The sequence below is a fragment of the Protomyctophum bolini genome, assembly GCF_963924005.1.
Source record: "Protomyctophum bolini genome assembly, chromosome: 2".
Lineage (NCBI taxonomy): Eukaryota > Metazoa > Chordata > Actinopteri > Myctophiformes > Myctophidae > Protomyctophum > Protomyctophum bolini.
Genome location: NC_137863.1, coordinates 46061682 through 46086684, shown reverse-complemented (window position 1 = coordinate 46086684; position 25003 = coordinate 46061682). Strand labels below are relative to the sequence as shown.

Genomic DNA, 25003 nt, shown 5'->3' with positions numbered 1-25003 from the left:
GTACTGTGTTCGGATATGTACTTGTATGTATGGTGTACTGCCTGCCTGAATGGTAACATAAGAGTGGAGCTGTGTTAGAGCTGAAGGCCGAGCTGCTGGCAGGCAATGATTGTGATGTCTAGTCTGTGACGTCATTAGGACATGAAGTATCCAAGATATATATGCTTCTGTAAGTGGAATAAACCTTGTGAACGTTTTGATGTGACCAAGTCTCGTGTCATGTTAATCTTCTCCCGGGCCGGCCTGTCTGTCTGTCCGCCGCCGAACCATGGAAATGCCAGCCGGGTCGTCACACACCAGAACCAGACGAGGGTCCAATACGTAGAATACAGTATATCATAACACCAGTGATAGACATGTACATAATACCAGACATGTTGCAATGGGTCGATTTACAGTGCCTAAGCCAAGAACTGATGCAGTGAAGAATACAGTCATGTACAGGGCAATGACTTTCTGGAACGCTCTACCAGTATGCATCACAGAAATTAAGGGTAAAAGGCATTTTACCCTGTCAATATACCAGTTAATGTAATCTAGAGTGAATGCACTAACCGTGGTTGTTATGCTTTAATGTATTTCTTTTATGATATCTGTAATGTTGTTTTTATTTAAATTTGTGTATGTATATTATTCTGTGAGGACCCCAGGAAGAATAGCTGTTGCCAGGTGTAACAGCTAATGGGGATCCTAAATAAACTAAACTAAACCTAGGAGTAAAACCATTAATGCAGAAATGAGAAATCAATGCCTCAAATGGCAGTAGTTTTGCAGTGGTGGAAAATGTAACTCTTTTTTTAATGAATACAATAACATTTTGTCCAATCTGTATGGTAGAGTATGTTAATACAATATAACTTATACAATTGGGCTGGTTGTATTTTGTCTCCCTGCTCTTCTGTTGAGACATTTAGATCGTGTCAAAGGTCATGTCTCACCTAGACACAGGATCTGACTCGAATTTGGACCTTATGGTCAAGATTAAATTTATCCCCCGAGCAAGCAGTTCGGCTCGATTAGCTCAATGCTAAAGTTTTCAGCACGCAGGAAAGCGGGTTCAAATCCAGGGTAGAAGAGGAAAGTTACATACTAATGCTGCTTTAAGTATATAATAACTTCAATCAACTTTTGATTCATTAATTAATTTGATTAATTCATTAAATAACATTAATAAATTAAGATTAATTTGTATTATTGCTCTTGTATTGCTATTGGAGACACTGGGGGGACACTGGGGGACACTGGGCAGGCACTGGGGAGTCGCTGGGCAGGCACTGGGGAGGCACTCAGGGGCACACTGGGGAGGCACTGGGGAGACACTGGGGAGGCACTCAGGGGCACACTGGGGAGACACTGGGGAGGCACTGGGGAGACACTGGGGAGGCCCTCAGGGGGACACTGGTGAGGAACTGGGGGGACACTGGGGAGGCACTGGGAAGGCACTGTGGGGACACTGGGGAGGCACTGGGGAGACACTGGGGAGGCACTGGGGAGGCACTGGGGAGGCACTGGGGAGTCACTGGGGGGACACTGGGGAGGCACTGGGAAGGCACTGAGGGGACACTGGGGAGGCACTGGGGAGGCACTGGGAAGGCACTGAGGGGAAACTGGGGAGGCACTGGGGAGACACTGGGGAGGCACTGGGGAGTCCCTGGGGGGACACTGGGGAGGCACTGGGAAGGCACTGAGGGGACACTGGGGAGGCACTGGGGAGGCACTCAGGGAGGCACTGGGGGGACACTAGGAGGCACTGGGGAGACACTGGGGAGGCACTCAGGGAGGCACTGGGGGGACACTAGGAGGCACTGGGGAGACACTGGGGAGGCACTCAGGGGGATACTGGGGAGGCACTCGGGGGGACACTGGGGAGACACTGGGGAGGCACTGGGCAGACACTGGGGAGGCACTGGGGAGGCACTGGGGAGACATTGGGGAGACATTGGGGAGACACTGGGGAGGCACTGGGCAGACACTGGGGAGGCACTGGGCAGACACTGCAGGGCAGACACTGGGGTGGCACTTGGGGAGGCACTGGGGAGGTACTGGACATTTCATATCACACACACCCCATGATTCACTAGCCCCCTTAAAAAAAAAAAAAATGGTTCTTCTTAGGACCGAGTGTGTGTGTGTGATGTGTTACCCTCCCCCATGGGTCTTCTTAGGACCAGCAACCAGTTCCTCCCAAAAGCCATTTACAAATTTCTACTGAGACAGCTATTGAAATTTAAATATATTTTCAAATGGTTATTGGCGCTCCATAAATAATGAATATCTCGGCCGTCTCTGGTCCGTTTTTGACGGGGGGCATCTCGTTGCGACCGGGCCGCCCTCGGGGACTCTGCCCCGTGGGTCTCGTGCCCGGGCGGGGGTCCGCGGGGGTCCCCAGCGTATCTCAGCCGTCTCTGGTCCGTTTTGGACAGGGGGCATGTCGTTGCGACCGGGCCGCCCTCGGGGACTCGGCCCAGTGGGTCTCGTGCCCGGGTGGGGGTCCGCGGGGGTCCGCGGGGGTCCCCAGCGTATCTCAGCCGTCTCTGGTCCGTTTTGGCTGGGGGGCATCTCGTTGCGACCGGGCCGCCCTCGGGGACTCGGCCCCGTGGGTCTCGTGCCCGGGTGGGGGTCCGCGGGGGTCCCCGGCGTATCTCAGCCGTCTCTGGTCCGTTTCGGACAGGGGGAATCTCGTTGCGACCAGGCCACCCTCAGGGACTCGGCCCTGTGGGTAAACAATCACCACCCCTCACACTGACTGTTGAGCTGCAGTGAACCATTTGATTGGCCAATGGATATGTATCTTACTATGTATTACTTGGCTATTGTTCACAATTGCATCGAATAAAAAAAATTAAATAAAAAAAGCTGGCGGAGTGATACACTAAGACAGTAAGGTTCCACTTCATTCATTTAGTGGCAGGAAACACATTTCTCTGTGTCAATGAGTGAGTAAAATAAATAAACAAGTCTGCATTCCTCAACACAACGACGTTATTATGGTTGACTATAAAGGATCACATTATATGCTACCCCTGAAAGAACGTATCAAAAGGTAGGAATGTGATTTTTGGAAGCTACTTGGCTCCAGCCAAACAGTGCTAATTATTTAGCAACAGGGGCCTGTGACAGATCACAGGACACCAGTCTGAGTGTCATGTACCTATACAGTATATTATACAGGAGAATTGATAACCTTGCATTTACCTGCATTTGTTATATGTTGCTATTGTAGGAATGAGGAGGGCCTATTTGTGCACTCTGAGTTACATATGCAGTGTGAGGTTTTAAAGTTAAAGCTATACGTTTTAATGAAGTTATCCCATCCTCTTTCCTGGTTCCATAGATCCTGCACTATGATTTTTGCACGAGATGTGAAAGGAGTCATACAGCCCAGAGGATCATAATGGCTTGACACTATTTTTTTTAAATGTTCCTCATTGTAGGCTGATGGTAAATAATGTACTTGTTCTTATAACTCAGTATGTCAGTAGAGCAGTTCCGTTCGAGGCCTAATGTTAGCTCCTTGGGGTCTCCTCCATTCTCTGATAGCCACGGTTCACTTTTAGGATCTGGTGAGAGATGGTTTATTGCAGCTGTGTCATTGCTAGCTCATTATCTGATGTCAAACCCACCATCAGCAAGTAGGGGTCTCATTTTTGTCAATTAGGGACTTGGCTTTGTGAGATGAAGGGGAATTTTAAAGGCAATTATCAACATAAGAACTATGGACAGAGTTAAGGATATCCTCATTACAACATGTTTTTGCCATTAGGGCCCTCTAAGCACAGCAACATTCCCACCAGAACATGGATAAGGGAAAAAATCATCCAAGGCCTTAACATTACTAATGCGAATAATAGGGGAATTCAATAATGTGACAATTTCACTCTGAAATAGCAGCCTTGGCAGGCCATATCGTTCTTGAAGTGCTCAGAGAGCAGTGGAATATGGATAAAAATAAGTGTGTAATATGCATATGTACATCATGTGTCTCCCTTTTCCCTTTTCCAAAAAAGTCTGTGCGATCCTGGGGGTAAGGTGGGGGGGTTAAGAAGCGGACTGGGTTGCTTAGCAACCACAGAACCGCCACTATCGGAGGAAGAGACAAAAAATGTTGCCAGTAGGCAAACCATGCGGGTACATAAACAATCACATAAGGACAATTTGTGTTCTAAAAATAAAAAAACATTTACTCCTGTAAGTTATTGTGATTTCGTATGTACATGCTCAGATAAATAATGTAATGTCTCCTCCCCTGAAAAGCTTTTAAAAGACAAATTAAATAAAAAGTTGGTCACAAGCAGTGGAATATGGTCTTGCATGCTGAATCTGGCCAATTTGAGTGTTGAAGATGGTCTCTAGTAGGATCTGATATTTATATTGTTCAGTAAGTTGGGGGTGAATATCTAGGAGGTTATCTAGAGCCATTTTCAGTAGGACAAATTCACTCTCTCGAACACTTTTGAACACAGGAAGTGATGACCTGGGTATCCCATTTGCAGAGGCTATGAACAGATCCAGAATGCATCAAAGCAACACAAACCAATTTGACATGGAATCCAATAAGTCTGTATATGTACTATTTGTGCATGACTTATTCATGTAGGAGCATATAGGGCAGCAGCATACTGTATTTGTATAAAAACAATGTGTTTGTATTTTGTGTACATTTTGCCTTTTAAGCGTCGTCCATTTGAAGTCATCTGTTCTGCTGAGCAGTAAAAAAACATTTAAACGGAGTGTAACATATTGCTGCTGTCGGGCAGAAACCTTGTATGCCCATATCATATATGCCATGCCAAGCTGCCAAAAAAGGGTGATATGAAATGTCCAGTACCTCCCCAGTGCCTCCCCAAGTGCCACCCCAGTGTCTGCCCTGCAGTGTCTGCCCAGTGGCTCCCCAGTGTCCCCCTGAGTGCCTCCCCAGTGACCCCCTGAGTTCCTCCCAGTGTCTCCCCAGTGCCTCCCCAATGTCTCCCCAGTGGCTGCAGTTTCTCCCCAGTGTCTCCCCAGTGCCTCCCTAGTGTCTCCCCAGTGTCCCCCTGAGTGTCCCCTGAGTGCCTCCCCAGTGCCTCCCCAGTGTCTCCCCAATGGCTGCAGTTTCTCCCCAGTGCCTCCCCAGTGTCTCCCCAGTGCCTCCCCAGTGACTCCCTGAGTGCCTAAGCTCTTTTTACTCATAAAGGTCCTAAGTAGGTAGCAAATACGAGAACACAAACACACACACACACACACACCTGTAATTACATGGGTTGGTCAGAGGGGGGCGATCTCAAATGTAAAAATGACAACTTTTTAGGACCATCCCAATTTCAACACCAGGCATGCTAAAATGGCACCCTGTATCTGTTGCAGTGGTAATCCTTATAAGGACCATGATTTTGGTCCTAACTTGTCCAACGGTCCTAATATGGAAGCTCCTTTTAGGACTTTTGGTCCTAAGTAGGTAAGTTATACGAGAACACACACACACACACACACACACACACACACACACACACACACACACACACACACACACACACACACACACACACACACACACACATACACATACACACACACACACACACACACACTCTCACCAACTGCAGCTTCTTCCCATTGTCGGTTGAGTCTGTGCTTTCTGGAGGGTGATGACCTCTGAGAGAGAGAGAGAGAGAGAGAGAGAGAGAGAGAGAGAGAGAGAGAGAGAAAGAGAGAGAGACAGAGAGGGAGAATATAATCCCAACAAGGACGTCTCAGAATGAACTAGAAAGATCAGACCTGTCTGACCTGAGTGGTGCCCTGTGTGTGTGTGTGTGTGTGTTTGTGTAGGCATTCATCATGTAATTTCCACAGGAGGTGAGATCAATCCATTCGGATTCCATATCGTAATATATGGGCTTATGGTGTCGCATCAATAACAAACTTCTCTTGAACGTGCAAGTAGACACTTGGCACGTTCAAGATGGCTTCTATGGGATCCGAATGACTGAAGTCAGTCGTGGTCGAGCTTGTAGGTCTGCTATTTTTGAAAAAAAATCGTGAAAATGTGGCGCAAATCTTTGAATAAATATTCTTTCAGAGCGAACGTTTTTTATAACTCAAAATCTTTGCTTCTGGGGGGAGTCCCTGGAACAACATATTTTCAGATGGGGGTCGGCGGCCAAATACATATTATTTTTGGGGTCCTTGACATGAAACTGTTTGAGAGAACCACTGACATTATAGAAACATGGGTTTTTCAGAAAACTGTCAGGATATAGAAGACATTTGTAGAATCAGGTCAAAATGGGTTAATTGGCATGTATGTAGGACTCGTTGCACTGCTAAAACACTAGTAGCCAATAGTCATATCTGCAGCATGTACGGGTATGTATGAATTAAGTCACAACGTTCATATCTGCATCATGTATGCATGTATGAACTCACAGCGTTCGCAGCGTGCGCTCCGAGCGCAGGCAGGCCTGTAGCTTCATGCTGATCATGGTGATGCTGAGCATGGCCTCTTCGCACTCCCTACGAGTCTTCATCCTGAGGACGGTATAGGAGAACAGTGGGTTAAAACAAGTCTGTACGTTTTGTGGGGTCTCGAGAGCGACACCCCGCAATGGTAAGTGCGTTGCCAGGCCAACCAGACCCGCTGTCAGACAGAAGAAGCCTCGGGCCGTTAGGAACGCCCTCGGCCGCGTGCTAGGGAATGTATACGTCCCGAATCTCCTCCTCCGCCAGCTTGAGCTGATGGATCGACCGCACCCAAATCAGCAAGCGGCCACACCCGTCATATAAAAAGGAAGACTCAGTCTACGTCTGACAGCGGCTGGTTCACACACATACGCTCACGGAGGCACGCACAGCACACCGTCGGGGGGTAAGACGACACACACACTTCCACCGAACACACATTCATGTGAAACGCTCTGCATGTCTTAACTGTCACTCTCCTCTCATCACAGGCTTTTAGGAACGGTCCAGGGAATGTCCGAGGGACAGAGACACTCGGACTGTATGACTAAAATATAGAGACGGGAGTTCCAAGTCCGCATATCGCGCTGTGGGAGGATGGCAGCCCCGCCACAGTGACAGCGACAAGGAAACTACCCAGAAAAAGGTCGGAAAGAAACCTATAATTCTTGATAATGCATTGAGCTCTGTCTGGCAAACAGGCGCTCATTATATACGCCGGAGTGGCTGACGGCTAGTGCTCTCTCGGAGCTGGAACCCGCTAGGGGAGAAGACCCACTACAGTTAAAGATAAAGACCGATGACGTCACGAAGCAAGGCAGCGCCGTCACCTCTTATCGTTATTAAACCCACAGCCCTCCAGTGAGGAGCGAGCTATCAGAGACTGTACAAACCTGAGTTGAAATCTAATCTTCTGTTCTCATCCTTCTCCAGGCTGGCGACGACGCCTGTGAAACTGATATTGTATGGAATATAATTTATGCTGAACCTACGTGGGGTTTCTCCTGCATGCATTCTGTATACTTTGCTGCTAAACAAATAAAGAGCCGTTTGAAACTGCTGCAATCCCCTGTTCTGCCTGCTCCTTGACCACTGACACTCCACAGTTTGAAACTATAAACACTATAGGGATACCAGGATGAACCTGGGATGAACCTGGGGGGGGCGGGCAGTGGCTCAGGGGGTTAGAGTGGCCGGTAGAGTGACCAGATGGGAACCACGAGGATACCAGTTCGATCCCGGGTATCACCCAGACTCGAGGCCCGTTCCTTGGTCCAGTTTTCGGTGAAGAGGTGACCACCGAAAACTACAACGTTGACGTCACATTGTTTTTTTTACTAACCACCGTTTCGGTGGCATCAACTCTTCACAGAAAAGTGGACTATGATGAATAGGCCTTTAGTGTCGAAGTGTCCTTGAGTGTGTGTGCGTGTCTCACATGTAGCTGTAGTATCCTTGCAGCAGCAGATCTGTGTGTGTGTGTGTGTGTGCGTGTGTCTCACATGTAGCTGTAGTATCCTTGCAGCAGCAGATCTGTGTGTGTGTGCAGAGAGCGCACTATCCTCAGATACTGGTGAACCACGCCTACCACCACCTGTCGACATGTCAGGAACCAGAGAGAGAGAGATCGAGAGACGCACTCTTAGTTCTGTTCTATACGTTTAACCCATTCTGACCTGAGATCAGATTCTAAACATGTCTTCTACACATCCTGACAGTTTTCCATTCTGACCTGAGATCAGATTCTAAAAATGTCTTCTACACCCTGACAGTTTTCCATTCTGACCTGAGATCAGATTTGAAAAAAAAGTCTTCTTTGTCAGTCGCTCTTCGATTTTTCAAAAAATAGCAGACCTACAAGCTCGTAGCGCGCCACTCGGTGGCGCGCTATGAGCTAGTAGATCTGCTATTTTTTCAATAGCTAAAGCACGACACGATGCTAACGCCAAAATGTGCTGGATAGACTGGATAAAACGCACGCACGCACGCATACATACACAAAATAACACAAGACAGAGACACACAACTGCAGCGACGATACCTTGGAGAAGTGGTAGTCTGCCATGACATCAAACTTAGGAGGGATCACCGGGGTTTCCGCTACGAGGAAGAGAAAGAAGACAAACTTAGGGGGGGATCATCACAGTGTGCGTGTGTGTGTGTGTGTGTGTGTGTGTGTGTGTGTGTGTGTGTGTGTGTTTGTGTGACGTGTGTGTGTGTGTGTACCGGCGTTTTGAAGAAGAGAGGAGTGGGGTGAGGGAAAGGAATTAAGCGCCAGGGGAGAAAGATGGTCAATGCAGCCAAAAAAACCCACAACCAATAATGACATCAAAACTCACCAGTAGAAGAAGTCATCGGATACGATGAACTACCATAAGCAAGGGTGTGTGTGTGTGTGTACACTGTACATAGACACAGTTATGCCTACAATTAGTAAAATATCCAGGTTGGGATGACAGTTTAGATTAGGTATGTCGTTTTCGTATGTTTAGCTGTGTTTTTTCCTCCGTAAAACGCATCCAGTCTGCAAGGGCCTTTATGCCTGATTCATTCATACTTGGTTGAAAACACGTCTTTAATTATTTCTGTGCCATCTACGATTATAATCATCATACCCCCCCCCCCCCCCCCCCACGTATAATCCATATATGAAAGCGGCAGCCGTCACTATACCTTTTAGAATTGCTCCGGTTGCTATGGAGCTACATCCCCTGGTCTTTGAAGCATGATGGGCTCAAACTTTTACATTTCAAACGGACCCCATTTGGGTACAGACCCCACGGCCATAAGAGTTGCATTGCATGCGATTAGAAAACGTGATTTATTGTTTCTCCTTTTCATATAGAGGTCTGGAAAAACCTTATACTTTTTTTGCATGTCCTTCAGTTTTGTCTTTGCAAACAACTGCTCTTGAACACACAGCTATATAGTGCAACAAGCTAATCAGAAGTTTAACCCATTCTGACCTGAGATCAGATTCATACGAGGTTTCCACTGGACACACACTGGTCTGATTAACCCATTCTGACCTGAGATCAGATTCTAAAAAAATGTCACAGTCGTTCTTCGATTTTTCAAAAATAGCAGACCTACAAGCTCGTAGCGTGCCACTCGGTGGCGCGCTATGACCTTTTAGATCTGCTGTTTTTCAATAGCTAAAGCATAACATGATGCTGACACCAAAACGGGTTCCCGTTCAGAATGGGTTAAAGGTTACATCTGTTGTAGAAAGAGTCAAGACTATACGGGCCACAGAAACATACGGGATCTCTCTAATTGTGCCAGACAATTAACACGCAATATAAACCCCCTCCTTTGTGTTACAGCATTTAATATTGAATCACCTATAAAGAAGTGGAGATGCTGGGGATTGAACCCAGGACCTCATACATGCGAAGCATGCGCTCTACCACTGAGCTACATCCCCTACAGTAAGACCACAAGTACTTGAGCAATCAATCAATCAATGTCTGCATCATCTGGTGTTTTCAGTGTTTGCGCTAGAGGGTGCTCTTCGACAACCTATATGGATGATGCTATGACTTCCAGAGAAGAACTGCTAAAGGATTTATAAAAAAAAATGCTTCAACAATAAGCCATATTGAACTGCCGATAACTATAAAGAACGGAAGGTTGAGGTTACGATGTTTATTGTTTTCTTTTGTTTTTCCCGGCGGAACAAGAAAACAAACACCTTGGAGCAAACCTGTGTGCGGACTCTCTTCTCTTCACTGTATGTACCTTATCAGTCCAGCACCAGACAGGAACTGGATGTGCGCTAGCCACCTACCTTTTTGGAACTAGAAGAGAGACTTGTCTTTCCAACGTGACATCCTTTGTTGGTGGGTGGCAGTGGCTCAGGGATAGAGAGACCGGATGGAAACCGCAAGGTTCCCAGTCCAAACCCGGGCTAGAGATAGCGTCGAAGTGTCCTTGAGCAAGACACTGAACCTAATTGCTCCCGGTGTGTGTAGGTTAAACCGACATCGGTGTGTGAATGGGTGAATGTAATGCACACTCTCTGTAAAGCGCCTTGGATAAAGGCGCTATATATAAAATGCACCATTTACCATTTTTGTTTTTGATTTGATTCTTTTTGATATATTCACGATACAATTCATAGGAGAGCAGTACAGAATTATCAGGATTGCACAGAAAGCCTGAGGACTTATTTCCATTGTGATCCAAATACATAAATAAATAGTTACAGCATATGATAAGAAGAACATGTGTACTAACATTACAATACTAATAATAACATTTATAACCGGCCATCATAGATCAATAAACAAAAGACAAATAGATATAAATAGATAAATACAGCACTATACTAACTTGCCCATCAGCCACTTTTTCAACGTATTTTTAAAGACTGGGCAAATTTAATTTCCCTTTGGGATTTTTTTCCAATCCTCCACCCCTGTATATATTTAAATGAGCTTCTACCTACCCTATGTCTCAGGTTTGGTGCTTTAAGATCAGCTACACTAGCCCTTGTGTTCAAACTATTAGAACTGGTTTTGTTGTCAGCATAGCAGGTAAATACTTAGGCTAATAGCCGGCAACGAATGTGTGCGTTGCACCTGTGTGTAATGTGTATATCGTACGTTCCCTGCAGGGCAGTCCCGCGGAGGCTCCTCCCCCTGGCCCCTCCCCCTGGCGGCTGAGCAGCAGCAGAGGTCTGCGGGGGGAGGTGGGCGGCAGGTTGACCACCTTCATGCTGCCCACCAGGGGGAGCTCATGTCCCAGGTAGAGGAAGAGCTGCTGCCCCACGCCCACCCCGGTTTGAGACGCCACCTCCTCCATGAACACACCCACCCTGGAGGGAGGGGGGTGAGAGGGGAAGAGAGAGGGGAGGGGGAGAGAGAGACAGAGAGAGAGAGAGAGAGAGAGAGAGAACGAAAAGTGTTCTGTTCAAAAAGCTCCAGTGCAACACATACGGATATACAGGTTGTCGATACATTAAATCACACCCGTGTTGAAGTGAGGGGCGCTAATATATTAAAGTCTAACTCATGTTGCTTAGGTGATGTAATGGTGATGTAAAAAAAACAGCGCCAACACAAACATTACATGCCATTAACAATACGTAATGAGGGACAATATGGCGTAAATCTTCCCATCATTGTCAAAGGCGTTTTTAAAACAAGAAGCATGATGAATATAAAATACATTACATCGATGCAAAATAGAATGCAGTAAAAAGCCATGAAAAACAATATACTATAGTATGTCGAAAAGTATGACAGGCAGGTGAGAGTGTGAAAGAAACTTACAACTAACTGAAACAAAAGGGAAGAATATAAGTTTGGCGTGGGACTTGGTGCCATATGGGACTGCATGGTAGCGAGGGTTGGACTTGGATATGCCACATGAAAAGACGTTCGTTGCGATGCGAGAACGTGCAACGGGCGGCAGCCTTGTTGCCATGGAAATGGGAATATACAACCGTAACTGTCGGCAGTGGCGAGTGACACAACTTATAAATAGCCGATCTACAAGCTCACGACGCGTTGCAGCGAGCCAGCGACGCGTTGTGAGCTTGTAGATCGGCTATACTATTGTATACACTTTTGCTTCCCTGCAGCGAATTTCAGGTGGTTGCGGATTTATACATTGGATTAATTAATGAATTCGGTCAAATAACGGGCGGATTATAAATATGGACACTCGGATTCGGGTGACAAAAAAGCTCATCCGCTGATCTCTAATTTGTACAGTATTGTATACTAGAGCCATAGCCTTTTTTTTTTTTACCATGGCAACGATGAACAAGATAAGTCATGTTTATATTCATATTAAAATATTTTTGAGGCATTTTCCATCAATTAGTCACTGGAATATCAAATTGTTGCGTGGTAGTTATTATAATACAATGATACCGATTACAGAAACAAGGTTTCTGCATCATTTCTTGACATCTTTTGGGGGCAATCATGATTGATTGTACAATCATGTCTCTTGTCTGTGGGTGGCATGTGTCTTCTCTCTTGCAAATTGCATAGCAATGATTCCCAACCTGTGGGCCGCCACACAATTGGCAAAACACAGATTTTAATGTGTTAGTCTAAAAAATACAAAAAGCCATGTTTTCTTTCTTCTGTAAAACTTTGAAGAATGCGTTTTCATTGTGTCCATTTAATGGAGATTATCAAGTGGGCCTTGGTCTAGAAATGGTATAGAGAACCATGCTGTATAAGTTTATAGGGCTCCCCATCTGATTCTGAAAGACATTATTTCCGACCTGCATATCTATACGTCTCTCTTCCTATCTCTCATGCACGTGCGTGTACACGCAAGAAGAGGTTTGCATAAACTTCAGAAATAGACAAATTATTCCTAATGCTCTGGGATGGTTTAAACGTATTTATGTATGTACTTTTATAATTTAGATAATTTGAATATGATTACCTGACCATGCATGCATGCTTGCCATTCAGCTTGCTGGACTCTTGAAGTTGATTTTCCACAATTGTGCCATAAGGTCTTCTGTACAATGTAAACCCAAAGCCTGCTGTTCGTGTTCTTGTTGCTCAGGCCGTAGGCTACAGTACTTTTATAATGTACATTTTTGTTATTGTATTTTTTGTATTTGTTTAATGAGCACTGTTGCATCAACAATGGACTGCCTTTTCACAGCTTGCCGTTTGGTCCTTATTTTCCTTATTAAGGTGATCTGCCTCTTTTTAGTTGATCCTTAAAGATGGATTGCCACCATTTTTTTCCACCCTAAAACATGATCATCAGGTATTATTACAATATAAGAGGGAGGAACTTTTTCCAAAAAGTGTACAGTATTTGTTAAAATCATGCTTTTATGTGGACACGCCCACCAGTTCATTAAGTATGCCTGGATTGCCTGGTGGGTGGTGATGGGTGGTGATGGGTGGTGATCCACCTGAACTGAAGCCGCACCCACAGCTGTAGTTGTATGATAAAGGGGGAGGGGTTAGGGGAGGGGCTGATAGTGTGGTGTCACTATATTACTGTTTACTTCATTGGCCCGTTTGACTGTCAAGGGTTCAGCCTCCAGGAAGAAACCCTAAATACAAAGTCAATACACCATTGCACATAAAAACAACTCCAGGGTGTCTAATGAAGTACTGTCACCTCATAGACACATGAAAAAATGTGGCAGTCCATCTTTAACTGCCGTCACAATTTTTATGCCCGTCTATAGTGTAAATGAATGCACAATATTTATAGTATAGGTTTCAAAACGTAGGTAGTAACCATTGCTATAGTCTTTTCAATAACCTTAGCCTATAGTCTTAATTGTGTTAGTTTATTGTGGTAGGCCTATATTTCTGGACTTTTGGCATTCAACCCTGCATAATATTTAAGATACATCATGTAATCTGGCTTTTTTTGTGGTTTAAATGAGATGCTGGTTCTGAGTGGTAGACAAAGTATAGAGGGTATGCGCATGCATAAAGTGAGTGGCAAATCGAGTGGAAAATTAGTGGCAAAGTTAGTTTGACGCAATCAGACTTAAGAATAGAATTTTGTGGATAATCGTAGTTGTCTTCTATGATGCCCCCCCATGGATAGCCAATGTTAATCTTACAGCTACTTTGTGTAAGTCAAAAGTATGTGTCTTTGAATCAGAATCTAATTTGTCACATCAGAGCTGGTTCATAGCCAGGCGTAAAGAAATGGGTGAAATAATGTATTTTTTCAGGAAGGTAGTGAGACCAGTGTCCATGACATCAGAGACAACAGGCTCACTGCTACAATCTAAAATATCTAAAACCACATATTACACACATAAATACCCCCAGGAAAGTGATCTAAAGCTTCTAAACGTCATTAACATATATTTTTTTGCAAAAAGGGTGAAGTGTCCCTTTAACAAGCGATCGTTAACTGTGTCTGTTAGAGAGAGGGGCAGAGAAGAGTGGCTTTGCTCAACTTGATTTATACTTATATTCTCCACTCTGATGAAGGTAGGCCTACATGTTCGATGTATCATGCAGCCTTAGTTATTAGCCTATATTTTGGCTATTTTTTATTTATTTATTTGCTTGAGGCAGGCGGGCCACATAAAATGACATGGCGGGCCACATTTGGCCCGCGGGCCTTGACTTTGACACCCAGAAAATAAGTGAGTGATATGTGTTATAATGGTACATGTAGACGCAGTGAGCGATATATTTTACGTGTCATAACGGTGCGCGTGTAGACTGTATAGACGCGATGTGAGCGATGTATCTTACGTGTTATAATGGTGCATGTAGACGCAGTGCGCGCTGGCCTGCTGCAGACAGAAGACGTGGACCGGCGCCCTCTGCAGGACGTCGGTGGTGGCGGTGAAGAACTGGTCGAAGCCCCAGCATCGGTCCTGGTCCGCCTCCAGGATGCCGACCAGCACCGGGACCAGCTGGCACTGGAGCCCCCTGTTGGTGGAGAGGCAGATGGCATGCGTTAACACCGGGACTAGCTGGCACTGCAGCCCTCTGTTGGTGGAGAGGCAGATGGCATGCGTTCACACCGGGACTAGCTGGCACTGCAGCCCTCTGTTGGTGGAGAGGCAGATGGTAGCGTTCACACCGGGACTAGCTGGCACTGCAGCCCTCTGTTGGTGGAGAGGCAGATGGTAGCGTTAACACCGGGACCAGCTGGCACTGCAGCCCTCTGTTGGTGGAGAGGCAGATGGTAGCGTTAACACCGGGACCAGCTGGCACTGGAGCCCCCTGTTGGTGGAGAGGCAGATGGTAGCGTTCACACCGGGACCAGCTGGCACTGCAGCCCTCTGCTGGTGGTGCGTTCACACAGAGCAGAGGCAAAGACACAGGGCACTATCTATACCTTACGCCCTGCCTACAACCCACTAGCACTAACCATAATCCGTGAATTACGCATTTTAGCAGCACTATATCTGTGAACGCTATTGTGCGGCCACGCTATACTCACTATACATTATGGAGCATAGTGTGTGTGAAGGTCTTTTCATTCAGTGTGCGTGTGGCAATGCATACAGTGCCCATGACAAAAAAAAGGGGAAAAAAAAGAATGTTTTACAGATCAATTTGAATGTGATGGAGATTCCTGCACAGTTTATATCACAAAATTGTCTTGTTATCCGTTGAAATCTATATCTAAAGACAACCGGTCGTCATGTTTTGGCTGTCGTCTGTCTCTCGGATCTGCGATTATGCTCGCACTATAGCAGGCACTACTATAGGACGTTAAGTATCGTCTCCGGATGTTTGTTTCGGTTTGAACTTTGAACTTCCTCCAGTCACGTGCCACGTCTAGCTAGCCAAATTCCCAAATCCTCAAACATTCCTGCCCCTCCTTGCCTTCCCTCGCGGCTGGAGGTGTGGCCCGTGGGCGTGTTGATGATGCGCTTTCCCTGTAATTGCTATCTTGCCCACACACGTTTTGGGAAAGCACATAGCGGGTCCCTCAGACCCCCCACTAGGCCAATTCCTTTTGATGGAACGCGCACCTGTAATAATGGACACGTCAGGAGAGTGGAGCTGCCTGGACGCTCATAGCGGCAGAGTATTCACAGGTCTCGTTCTCTCTTATTCTCCACAAATCTCTGTGATTTCCTATAGCCATGCAGAAGTGAGAGTATCAATTCCTCGTGCCAATTGTGTTTTTGTTTTTTTTCTAAATATATTTTTTATCCCACGATTTTGTAACCCATTTCTCACCCCTATGCCAATCATCTACTGTGATCCTGGGCTCTACACACCCTCCGCCAACCTGGGGAGAGCAACGGACTTAACTCATGCTCCCTTCATGCCTGAGTGTCCAAGTTGCTCCTTTACACCTGACATTTGACACCTGATTTTTTCTGTACCCTGTGATTGAAAAATAATAAAAATATTAAACATAAAAAATTAAACGAAAAATGAGTTGGGCATCTTATAATGTAGTAGACTCTGGAAAAGCATTCTAGCAGCCAGCTCATAGCATGGCTCGTTAGGCAATAGACTTTCAATCCATACCTCCTGGGTTCGAATCTTGCTCACGGCATAATTTTTGCGTCCACTGCAAAACAAGTTTGCTTTGGTCCGACATTCAATGTGTCGTGCTTGCGGTTAGTAAAGTGACTACTGGCCCAACCCCTTGTGTTTCTTACAGATATAGCTGAGGGCTGAAAACACCTGTGTGCCACACACACACACACACGCACGCACGCACACACACACGGCACACACTGTAACATACTGTGAGATCTGGCAGCTGTGAGGTAGATGGTAGCTCCACTCTATGGGGCCGTCATCCGTGCGCTGGACTCCAGCTATGGCCCCAATGGGTTTACCTGTGGTGATCTTGTACCTACGGCGCACAACAAAACACAACCGTCTCCGTCAGAACACCTCATACTGTATATGTACACCAAACTGTTACATTTCAGGATTTCTCAAATTCAAAAGTATAAGAATGTAGAAGAGGATCGGCGCTGGCAGGTGAGTCTGATAGGGTACAGCAGTACGTCCTCCCGGTGGGGGCTCCTCACTGGTGAGTCAGTGAGGATACAGCAGCAGCGACACAAGTAAGACGTGCAGACGCGAGGAAGCGAACGCAGCTCGTACATTTTTGGGTTTTTTAAGATTTTTTTTTTTTTAAGATTTTTTTTAGTGTGTACATATGTGACTATGTGTGCGTGTGTGTGTTTTTTTTAAAGTTCTTTTTACGTTTAAAAAAATAATTAAGTTTTTTTAAGTTAGGTTTTTGTGTGTGTGTGTGTGTGTGTGTGTGTGTGTGTGTGTGTGTGTGTTTTTTGTGTCTGATACAGCTGCGCCCTCTGGTGGCGGGCAGGTGGTGTTACAGCGTGACAGACAGACAGACACACAGACAGACAGACAGACATGTTCTGCTAGGTCTCATAGTTAGTGCTCACTGCGTTCGCAAACACAGAAATGTGTGTGGGGAGGAATTCATTATAAGATTTCGCCTATCGTCCAAGTCGACGGGGGGGGGGGGGGAACCTTTTTACTGACGAACCAACCACCTCCGGTTTATCTCCTAGACAAGGCGACGCTGTTAGATCGTAGCATAGCGCAATCTCAAACTGAATCAATATAAACACATTCAAAGATGGAGATCTCCGTCCATGGCACTTGAAAATAGCAGTTAATGTGTTAACACATCCCCCCCCCCATCCAGGACCCCTGTAACGTGTGCTTACTCACATGGTGGTCTTGTTCCTGCGGGGTCCTCCGTAGGGCGTGAAGGGGAGCCCCCCGGTGGCCACGTGGTAGAAGGTCACGCCGATGCTCCACAGGTCAACGCTCACGCCATACGCCCTCTGCTGGGGCTTACGGAGCACTGCGCGCTCATAAATGTCTGGATGCTGCATGCACACACACGCGCACACACAAACGTGCACACACACAAACACACACACATTTTCAAATTTGGAGAGAGCTAATGAAAGTTACATTGAATTGAATTGAATTGAATTGAATTGAATTGAATTGAATTGAATTGAATTGAATTGAATTGAATTGAATTTAATTTAATTTAATTTAATTTAATTTAATTTAATTTAATTTAATTTAATTTAATTTAATTTAATTTAATTCAATTCTAACTGCAATGGGGAGTTTCTTCCACAGTTTGGGAGCCAGAAGGGAGAAGAGTCTGGGACATGCAGAGTGTTGTCCCAAACGCACAACAGCATTGCAAAGGATGTGCCATCTGTTGACATTTGTATCCATTCAGAATTCAGTGCAGTGGTTCCGTTATCTTGTCCACCAGAGGGCTCCCTAGTCTTCAGAATGGCGGTGGTTTGGTTTTAAAGTGTCAATGGGTTGGGACTTAAATCTATGAGCTAGCAATGCATGCAGCACGTTTAAACATGTCTTTGTGGTAGAGCCTTCGTCTCCTCCAGGCTGGACTACTGTAATGCACTTCTCATCAGGATCCCTAGCAAGAGCCTTCGGAAGCTCCAATACATCCAAAACAGCGCTGCTAGGATCCTGATGAGAGTGCGCAAACGAGAACACATCACACCCATCTCTGGCTCACTGGCTCCCCGTCGCATTCCGGACACAATATAATACAAAATATCACTGCTCACCCACCTCGACCCGCACCCCTCCGCTCATCAAACACATACTGCCTCAACCGCGTCACGGCCAACCTGCACACCATGGGTGACAGGGCCTTCTGCACAGTTGGCCCTGAACTGTGGAATACACTCCCCGCACACTGCTTTCAAGAGAGGCTTTCCCCAAAAACCCACTGATTTTCCTTGACCCATGCCGTCATATTCAATAACTGTTATCCTGTTTTCCTTGATGCTAAATTGTGTGCTTTTAATTGTGTAAATTTTTGCTTTGTTTTATATTTTTGTCTACTGTAGCACTTTGAGATTCTGAGGAATGTATAAAGTGCATTATAAATAAAATCCATTATTATTATTATTATCCTGCTACCCTAATAGACAGGGGTACATAAGCACATGGCCGTTTATCCAACAGCTTTCTCCGACCCAACCACACTTTCACCACACATCTCTATATGCAACATAAATTCGGCACACTCCCAGAATACATATAGGCTACATTTCATTGAAAGAAATGTCTTAATTACTGAATAAATATTACTTTTGTCAACCACGCCATTGTTGCTCAACATCAACAGCCTACGTCAGAATCGTCATGTTGGCGTCTACTACGCCAACTACGTTCACTTAATGGGGCCAGTCCTTCACAGTGACACACGCGTTAGATGAACCACGCGACCGGGATGGTTTCTACCCCTCAATGTCGTGCATTTGCTGCGCCCTTCTAATGCTGCGCCACGCCTACTCTATACTGCTCCATGCGACTCGAACAGCGTCAGCAGCAGCAGCTCCGAGCCTCCGTCAGAAAGGCTGCCCACAGCACTGCACAGCCCCACACCCAAATGAATCGAATGAATGAATAAGGCGCTTATATCGCTATTGCTCAGTGGATGGGACATTTACATTAAAAGCAATCGGATGGACGCGTGGATAACGGCATGGCTGTGTGCAATCGGAGGGAAAGCTTCCATAATCCATATAGCTTCCATGCTAGCTGCTTCAGACACAGGGGAGGGGAGGGAGAAATAGTGCGAAATAGCGCTTATGCAACAATTACCCTAAAACACAAACACCTCAACTCGATGTCATTGTGAATAAGAATTTCGTGCGAAATAATAATTTTTGGAAGGACACTTTCACCCAGTATGAAGCTCAATGTGGAAGCCGTGTGTGTCACACCAAAACAGCTGACCTATAGATTCCTGTAACCAGCCTCTCGCACTGCCTGCGAGTTGGCTCCGTCTAAGGCTCCGTCTCATGAGCAAATTTAGAACTTCCGGTCTGAGAGCTAGCAGATTTAAGACATCCGGTTGCTTTCAGAATAAAATAAGGTTATTTAATTCGTTAATTAAATATTTTTTACATTACATTATTAGTATTATTATTACATTACAGTTATTGTAAAGACACACATTATGTTTCTGTGTAAAAATAAGTAATTAAATAACATAAAAAAGTTATCTAAATGGATAAATGCTATTCACTGGAGTGCATGGACTTTATAAAGTGGACACTGGACAAAAGACGGCTCCGCCAGGCAACTATCTGGACATACCCACGCGTTTGGGAAGATGTCCTCTACCACCCCACAGTCTCCGCTAAGCGGGAGAGGTGTAAAATTCACAGCAGCAGAGCTTCTACTGGGGTCAATGCAAAAAAATGTAACGTTTCCGGACCCAGAATGGACACTGGACAAAGAGGCCTCCGCGAGGCAACTATCTGGACATACCCACGCGTCCGGGGAGATGTCCTCTACCACCCCACAGTCTCCGCTAAGCGGGAGAGGTGTAAAATTCAGAGCAGCAGACCTTCTATTGGGGTCAACACTCAAAAAAGTGCCGTTTCCAGACCCAGAATGGACACTGGACAAAGAGGCCTCCGCGAGGCAACTATCTGGACATACCCACGCGTCCGGGGAGAGGTCCTCTACCACCCCACAGTCTCCGCTAAGCGAGAGAGGTGTAAAATTCAGACCAGCAGAGCTTCTACTGGGGTCAATGCAAAATAAATTACCGTTTCCGGACCCAGACTGGACACTGGACAAAAGACGGCTCCGCGAGGCAACTATCTGGACATACCCACGCGTCCGGGGAGATGTCCTCTACCACCCCACAGTCTCCGCTAAGCGGGAGAGGTGTAAAATTCAGAGCAGCAGACCTTCTATTGGGGTCAACACTCAAAAAAGTGCCGTTTCCAGACCCAGAATGGACACTGGACAAAGAGGCCTCCGCGAGGCAACTATCTGGACATACCCACGCGTCCGGGGAGAGGTCCTCTACCACCCCACAGTCTCCGCTAAGCGAGAGAGGTGTAAAATTCAGAGCAGCAGAGCTTCTACTGGGGTCAATGCAAAAGAAATTACCGTTTCCGGACCCAGACTGGACACTGGACAAAAGACGGCTCCGCGAGGCAACTATCTGGACATACCCACGCGTCCGGGGAGATGTCCTCTACCACCCCACAGTCTCCGCTAAGCGGGAGAGGTGTAAAATTCAGAGCAGCAGACCTTCTATTGGGGTCAACACTCAAAAAAGTGCCGTTTCCAGACCCAGAATGGACACTGGACAAAGAGGCCTCCGCGAGGCAACTATCTGGACATACCCACGCGTCCGGGGAGATGTCCTCTACCACCCCACAGTCTCCGCTAAGCGAGTAAATGGGTGCTTATATTTCTATGTGAAATGTGGTGATGCTGGCATCACAATAGATGCCAGCATCACGCTGCCTCCGTCTAATAAGCACATTTACAACTTCCTGTTTGGAAACCGAAACAGATGCTTCTGACATTTGCCTGTGCGTGCTTAATCGTTAACTTCTGAACACATTTCCCAAATCTCAGTGATTTATCCACACATCGCTCTGTGTGTGTGTGTGTGTGTGTGTGTGTGTGTGTGTGTGTGTGTGTGTGTGTGTGTGTGTGTCGCGTCGCCCTCCAGCTGCAATTGCGAGTGTGCGCTGTGTGCAGGGCACACTACTGAGTTTAAAACCACAGCTGAAACATGAAGTGGAGTCTGTCAATTCCCGCAATTTCCTTCTTCCCATATTGCGCTGCAACGACACTAGGATTGAGGCCCCCGAAGGGGGGCGAAATTCTAGTTATTATTATTATTATTATTAGATGTACTGTATATACCACCACCTGTGCAAATGGAAATATTAGGAGTCTAAAAGTTCAACATCACAACAGCACAACATCGAGCTCATAATTGTGACATGTGTATATATATATATATATATATATATATATATATATATATATATATATATATATATATGTATATATAATAGAGAGGTCACTGACATTTAAATTTAAATTGAAAGCTAAATTCATGATGTATGATCTAATCCACAGACAAGTGTCAACATAGTTACGGAGAAGAGGGTGAAGAAAACAAGGAAGGACTGATCTGCGAAGAGAAGAGCCTGGTCACAACCATAAGGCAGAGAGTGTATAGAAGAGAAAAGCCTGGTCACAACCATAAGGCAGAGAGTGTATAGAAGAGAAAAGCCTGGTCACAACCTAAGACAGAGTGTATAGAAGAGAAAAGCCTGGTCACAACCTAAGACAGAGTGTATAGAAGAGAAAAGCCTGGTCACAACCTAAGACAGAGTCTATAGAAGAGAAAAGCCTGGTCACAACCATAAGGCAGAGAGTGTATAGAAGAGAAAAGCCTGGTCACAACCTCAGACAGAGAGTGTAGAAGAGAAAAGCCTGGTCTCAACCTAAGGCAGAGAGTGTATAGAAGAGAAAAGCCTGGTCACAACCTAAGACAGAGTTTATAGAAGAGAAAAGCCTGGTCACAACCATAAGGCAGAGAGTGTAAGAGAAAAGCCTGGTCACAACCTAAGGCAGAGAGTGTATAGAAGAGAAAAGCCTGGTCAGAACCATAAGGCAGAGAGTGTATAGAAGAGAAAAGCCTGGTCACAACCATAAGGCAGAGAGTTTATAGAAGAGAAAAGCCTGGTCACAACCATAAGGCAGAGAGTTTATAGAAGAGAAAAGCCTGGTCACAACCATAAGGCAGAGAGTTTATAGAAGAGAAAAGCCTGGTCACAACCATAAGGCAGAGAGTGCATAGAAGAGAAAAGCCTGGTCACAACCATAAGGCAGAGTGTATAGAAGAGAAAATCCTGGTCACAACCTAAGGCAGAGTTTATAGAAGAGAAAAGCCTGGTCACAACCATAAGGCAGAGAGTGTATAGAAGAGAAAGGCCTGGTCACAACTATAAGACAGAGAGTGTATAGAAGAGAAAAGCCTGGTCACAACCATAAGGCTATAAGCTATCGCTGGAAGTGTCGGTTCGGAACATCCATCAGATGCATTTCGCCCGGATACAATATTTTTCCGACCAATCACAAGTCACAACACTTCAATCAACGACACTTCCTTGAGCGGTACTCCCGCCCCAAAAGAAATGATGATGGCGTCCGTCTACACTCTACAGTGTAGGTCTTGCCCAGCGTGAGCAGTGATCGACTGTGCAATTAGTCTTTAACACACAGGTCACAACCCCCCCCAATAATAATATTATCTGAACTGGGGATAGTTTAGTTTGTTGATTACTTTTGATGCAGCAATGACCTTTTTTTTCTTTTTTAGGTATTAAAAAAGGTATTAAAAATCCTTACAATTTCACACACATAATCATGTGGGGACTCAGAACCACTGAGTACTATCAGCACTTCACAGATCATTTCCAGAAAGAACGTGCGGGTAAAAGGCTGTTAATTAGCTTCCAGTGAAACATTCCTTATGCCTTCAGAGAATTTAATTCTAATGCGTACATTTTGCATGCCTTTTTTTCCTCTGTGACTAAAACCTCCGTGGGTGTACAATACCTTCTCTTAATTAGGCGCACTGCGCAAAACAATTAATCCAGGCTCATTTGGGGGCCGATTTCCCGGCTGCATCCCCTCTGAAAACCTTGTACCTCCATTTTACAACTTTGTTTTATTTTCTTTCTCGCCGCAAATGAATGCCCTATACTTCACCAAGAGTGTCGCACAAAGGCAGCGACATCAGCCGATCTACAAGTTCACTACAACGTGTCACAATGCGACACATTTTGAGCTTGTAGATCCATTTTACGTTTTCTTTTTTTTTTCGCCGCAAATTAATTAATGCCCTACTATACTGTCGCACAAATGAAAACGGCCGATCTACAAGTTCACAATGCGACACATATCGAGCTTGCAGATCTGCTGTTTTCACTATTTCAATTTGTTTAAAAAAAATAATAATAATAATAATTGACATACTGTACATGGTTTCCCCCGACGGAATGTTCTCTCATCTCACCTTACCAGATACTCTTCAGTACTTAAGTAAATGTACTCGGTTTCTTTCCACCACTGCATCTTACCAGCTACTCTTCAGTACTTAAAGGGGGTGTCAGTGATTTCAGTCAAAAACCCTTAGGTTTCGTTTTTGCCTTGGGACACAAGCTTTCATCCAATCAGGATAGAGAACAAAAACGAAACCTAAGGTTTTTTGACCCCCAGGGGTTAACTGGGGACAGGGAGGAACTCCTTATATGGTCAGCACACTCTATAGTAGAGAGGATTATCACAACAAAACAAAAAAAGAAGTGATATTTGAATTAAGTGAAATCACTGACTCTACCTTTAAGTTAATGTAGTCGGTTTCTTTCCACCACTGCATCTTACCGGATACTCTTCAGTACTTAAGTAAATGTACTCAGTCACTTTCACTTTCCACCACTGCATCTTACCAGATACTCTTCAGTACTTAAGTAAATGTACTCTGTCTCTTTCCACCACTGCATCTTACCAGATACTCTTCAGTACTTAAGTAAATGTACTCTGTCTCTTTCCACCACTGCATCTTACCAGATACTCTTCAGTACTTAACCCATTTTGGGGCGGGAACCCCTTTTGGTCTTAGCATTATGCTATGCGTTAGCTATTGAAAAATAGCAGCTCTACAAGCTCATAGCGCGCCACCGAGTGGCGCGCCACGAGCTTGTAGGTCTGCTGTTTTAGAAAAATCGAAGAACGACTGACATATAGAAACATAGCTTTTTCAGAAAACAGTCAGGATGTAGAAGATATTTTTTTTAGGATCTGATCTCAGGTCAGAATGGGTTTTAAAGGGACACTTTTTGCAAAAAAATATATGTTAATGACGTTTAGAAGCTTTAGATCACTTTCCTGGGGGTATTTATGTGTGTAATATGTGGTTTTAGATATTTTAGATTGTAGCAGTGAGCCTGTTGTCTCTGATGTCATGGACACTGGTCTCACTACCTTCCTGGACGACAATTCCCATAATTCTTTGGTGCACTGCTCATCCTTGTGGATAGGGGGGGAGAGCTGTCTTACTGAGACCACATGTAGTCCAGGAAGGAAGTGAGCCCAGTGTCCATGACATCAGAGACAACAGGCTCACTGCTACAATCTAAAATATCTAAAACCACATATTACACACATAAAGACCCCTAGGAAAGTGTTCTAAAGCTTCTAAATGTCATTAACATATCTTTTTTTGCAAAAAGGGTGAAGTGTCCCTTTAAGTAAAC

At 45.3% G+C, this 25003-nt stretch overlaps 1 protein-coding gene across 2 annotated transcripts in view; it reads right to left on the bottom strand.

Annotated features, from left to right (window-relative positions):
* Positions 1-25003, bottom strand: part of ikbke (inhibitor of nuclear factor kappa B kinase subunit epsilon) — a 56672-nt gene that overhangs the window by 23204 nt on the left and 8465 nt on the right. For both annotated transcript variants that reach the window (XM_080787472.1, XM_080787471.1), the window contains exons 6-13: positions 17586-17746; positions 16618-16728; positions 14652-14831; positions 11043-11254; positions 8477-8535; positions 7938-8029; positions 6403-6504; positions 5574-5631 (exon numbers count right to left, since the gene is read on the bottom strand). In XM_080787472.1, coding sequence (XP_080643598.1) covers positions 5574-5631; positions 6403-6504; positions 7938-8029; positions 8477-8535; positions 11043-11254; positions 14652-14831; positions 16618-16728; positions 17586-17746 — 975 coding nt within the window. The remainder of the gene's footprint in view (positions 1-5573; positions 5632-6402; positions 6505-7937; positions 8030-8476; positions 8536-11042; positions 11255-14651; positions 14832-16617; positions 16729-17585; positions 17747-25003) is intronic.